Source organism: Phyllobates terribilis, unplaced genomic scaffold (assembly GCF_046119375.1).
Source record: "Phyllobates terribilis strain yellow unplaced genomic scaffold, ASM4611937v1 Scaffold_4__5_contigs__length_816908805, whole genome shotgun sequence".
Classification (NCBI taxonomy): domain Eukaryota; kingdom Metazoa; phylum Chordata; class Amphibia; order Anura; family Dendrobatidae; genus Phyllobates; species Phyllobates terribilis.
This window is the reverse complement of record NW_027362764.1, coordinates 566,975,134-566,978,834: the sequence shown is the minus strand read 5'-3', so window position 1 is coordinate 566,978,834 and position 3,701 is coordinate 566,975,134. Positions and strand designations below refer to the sequence as shown.

Here is a 3,701-nt window from a genome sequence, read left to right as displayed (position 1 = left end):
TAAGCATTTATCTACAACTTCTTTTGTTTTAGAAAGTAATCTGGATGCTAGACCTTTATATTTGCATTAATTAAAACATATAAAAGCTTAAATATAAAGCTGTTTTTTAAAGACCACTGTTGTGGTAATGTAGTTAGTCAGTGAACACTTTATGAAGTTATATGAAAGACATAATATTGTGTACAGATTTGATGATTACTTGTTACTTTAATGACTGTATTACTAACGATACTTTCTTAACTTGTTATTCACACAATGTTATTAATTACTTATTTCTACCTGTTAATTGTTAACAACCAAATTAACTTCTGAGAAACCTGATATGTTGAAGTTACATTGAGCTTACTGGTGATTAGAAGTAAATGAAGACATGATGAGACATTCCTGTAAAGATATAAGAAGTGACAGTGACAGCTGCCCTGGCGTGTCAATGTACTTCTCTGCTCAGCAGTTCACAGAACAAGTGTTTCAGCACTTTCACAGTTTAAGAAAACAACTCCGGCTCATACAGAGAGGCAAGATGAACCAAAGTCCTTCAATTCTCAAGTTCACTAAACTTTTATGAGGACTGAGCTAACATCTCTTCGTTTAAATCAACTATTTCCAGTTTCAATGGTCATGATTGAATCTGTTTGTGGAAAAATGGATCTCTATGCCAACTAAGAAGCCATGGGAGGTATGTTTTCAAATCAATGTTCCAAAAACAAAGAAACAAAAGGCAAAAAATCAGCAGAAAAACCATCATCATTCAATATATTACCAGAATCTGATACATCAGACAAAAAAGCCTCTGTAATATTCAACTACGTCTTAAAGAATGCTGTGGAAATCCCTAGTTTCATTTGGCACATGAAATCAATAGAGAAACTCAATCTGTCACAGAACCATATTTCTAAGGTTCCACCCGCAGTGGCCAAACTTGAACAAATTGTGGTGCTGAATTTGTGTGGGAATTGCATTGTCCACCTTCCCAGGGAGATTGGTCTCCTGAGAAATCTCAAAGTTCTTTTTGTCAACATGAACTACTTATGTGAAATGCCAGAAGAAGTGGGCCTATGCCGAAAGTTGGAAGTTCTCAGCTTGTCACACAATTTTATATCACAACTTCCTTCGACCTACGGTGACTTGTCTAAACTAAGGAAGCTAAATTTAAGCAACAACTGGATAGTTAACATTCCTGCATGTGTCTTCCAGATCAAGACATTGGATTTTTTGCACCTGGGATCAAATAAGATTGAAAGCATCGCAGATAGCATTAAATATCTGGAATGCTTGAGAATATTGATTATTGACAATAACAACATTGTAGTTTTGCCTCGTGCAGTTTGTTTATTGACCTCATTGGAGCTGTTAAATGTGGATTACAATAAAATACAAGCACTTCCCAATGACCTATTCTTATTGACAAATCTAAGAAAAATTGCCTGGAACCCACTGGACAAAGGACTTCATGTTATAAACAATCCCTTAGTAAAGCCATTGTTAGATTATGTGGATGGGGGACTTGATATTCTTTTTAGTTATCTTAAAGACATTAAGAAGTTATACTGATGATAACATTGGAAAAAACTGTATGTGCAATGGAATAGTATGTTGCTTAACACTTTTTATAAATTTATTATAAATCTTATATGTATATTTTGATGTTTGATTCATGTTTACAGAACATCTAAACATTATTAGTGAACCTATGTATTCACCCATGTGACAAACATTTCTATTTTAGAGTAATATTATGTGATACTATCTGCTGAAAACTATAACCTCATGTAAGGATCATGTGTCGTTTGTGGAAGTACACATTTGCAACATATCCATTGTAATGTGTTATGGAACATAAAGAATAAGCTAGAAAATGCTCTAGGGCCATCTGCTGGAGAAATGTATTATTGTGATAACAACACAAGTATATACGGCCTTAAAGAGAATTTAAATTTTTTATTTATTTTTTATGTAGATTTTACACAGTTCAAGTGCCTGTAGAACAATGGGAGATTGGGTTCTGAGACCTACAGTACACTGATCACTCAAAAGGCCACTAATAGTGTGCAGCTCAGAAACCATGAAAGTGCACACATAGCGAAGTACTGATTTATTAGAAAGTTATGCACTTGCTATTGAATCCATACTTTATTTGCTTTCTTTTGAATCCATTCTGCTCTCTGTGTGCTCACTCCTGCCTCACCAAGCTGCAGACTTCTGAGCAGTCTTTTGAATAATCTGAGAACCCAGAACCCCACCATTCAGCAGGAAATTAAAGTGGTGAAAAAAATATATAAAAAAACAACTATTAAAAGTGTAATTACCATTGGAATGTCCATAGGAACTTGAACAATTTGTAATTTGAGACCATAATTATATCTAAATCAGTAAATTAGTAAATAAGAAAAATGAAGATGGAAGACAATTAGATATGTAAAAAAGACAGAGGAGCAGATTATTCTGGATACAGTGTACAGTAAAAATAAAATTGGGATACCAGCACTTGCTGTCCAAAATAAACAGTTTATTCTAGCACATAGAACATGACAATAAATGGAGCTGTTAGACAGGCGTTTAGGACATGAACAGCACTAACACATATTCTGCTAGCTGACTCTGTTCCCAATGTGACGGTGCTGAAATACAAGCGCTTTACTAATTGCATGCACTGTAGATCAGTATCATTTCTGACATTGTGTACTGAATGTGGTTTCAAGTTGTAATAAACCAGGTAAGGCTATGTTTAGTAGTTACTTCTGTTTTCAGATCCATTTTTTAACATTGAAGTCAATTGGAAATTGATCAAAACGGATGGTCATCTTTTATTTCATTCTTTAAGAGATCAGTTGTTTTTAACCCCTTTCTGGCCTAATGCGTACTAATACGTACCTGCGCCCTGGGCCTTATGGGCCAGATACGTATTAGTATGCCCTGGTGATTTCGCCCACAGACAGGCTGTGCGGGCACGATCGCCGCCGGGTGTCAGCTCATTGTCATACTGACACCTGGTACTATGTGCAAGGAGCAGTCCCGCACCGTTCCCTGCACATTAACCCCCGCAATGCTGCGATCGCACCATTGCGGGAGCAAGGGAGGAGGTACTTACCTCCTCTCCGGTGTCCCGTGGTGTCTGTGCTGGATCCTCAATGTTGTCACGGTGACCCGATGTCGTCATGACAACATCCGGGTCACCAGGAGGCAAGAAGTTACTTTGGTCATGGATAGTGCGTGACCAAAGTAACTTCTCCCTGTGCTATACAGCCGATCACAATGTAAAAAGTGAAAATCCCATGGTGGGACACAGTGTAAAAGTTCAAAAAGTTCAAAAAAAATTGTAAAAATATTAAAAAAAAAAGAAAAAAAAAGAATTCCCAAAAAATAAAAATATATTGTACCCATAAAGAAATATTCTTCTGAAAAAAAAAATAAACCAATAAAAGTACACATATTTGGTATCACTGCATCCGGAACGACCTGACCTATAAAACTGTCCCGCTAGTTAACCATTTTAGTGAACACGGTAAAAAAATAAATAAATAAATAAATAAATAAAAAACAAAGCAAAAAACGATGCTTTATCATCATACCGCCAAACAAAAAAATGGAATAAAACACGATCAAAAAGACACATGTAAATAAAAATGGAACCGCTGAAAACGTCATCTTGTCCTGCAAAAAACAAGCCACCATACACCTCAAATGGCCGAAAAATAAAAAAG

The 3,701-nt window shown here is 35.8% G+C and overlaps 1 protein-coding gene across 1 annotated transcript; it reads left to right on the top strand.

Annotated features, from left to right (window-relative positions):
* Positions 1 to 476: 476 nt before the first annotated feature.
* On the top strand, positions 477 to 2,549 carry LRRC30 (leucine rich repeat containing 30). The gene has a single exon (XM_073676708.1). It carries the CDS (start codon positions 670 to 672, stop codon positions 1,549 to 1,551), a length of 882 nt encoding a protein of 293 aa, XP_073532809.1. The 5' UTR covers positions 477 to 669; the 3' UTR covers positions 1,552 to 2,549.
* The last annotated feature ends 1,152 nt before the right edge of the window (positions 2,550 to 3,701 follow it).

Coding starts and splice junctions, on each gene's coding strand:
- LRRC30 (XM_073676708.1), top strand. CDS start 670: ATGGGAGGTATGTTTTCAAATCAATGTTCCAAAAACAAAGAAACAAAA.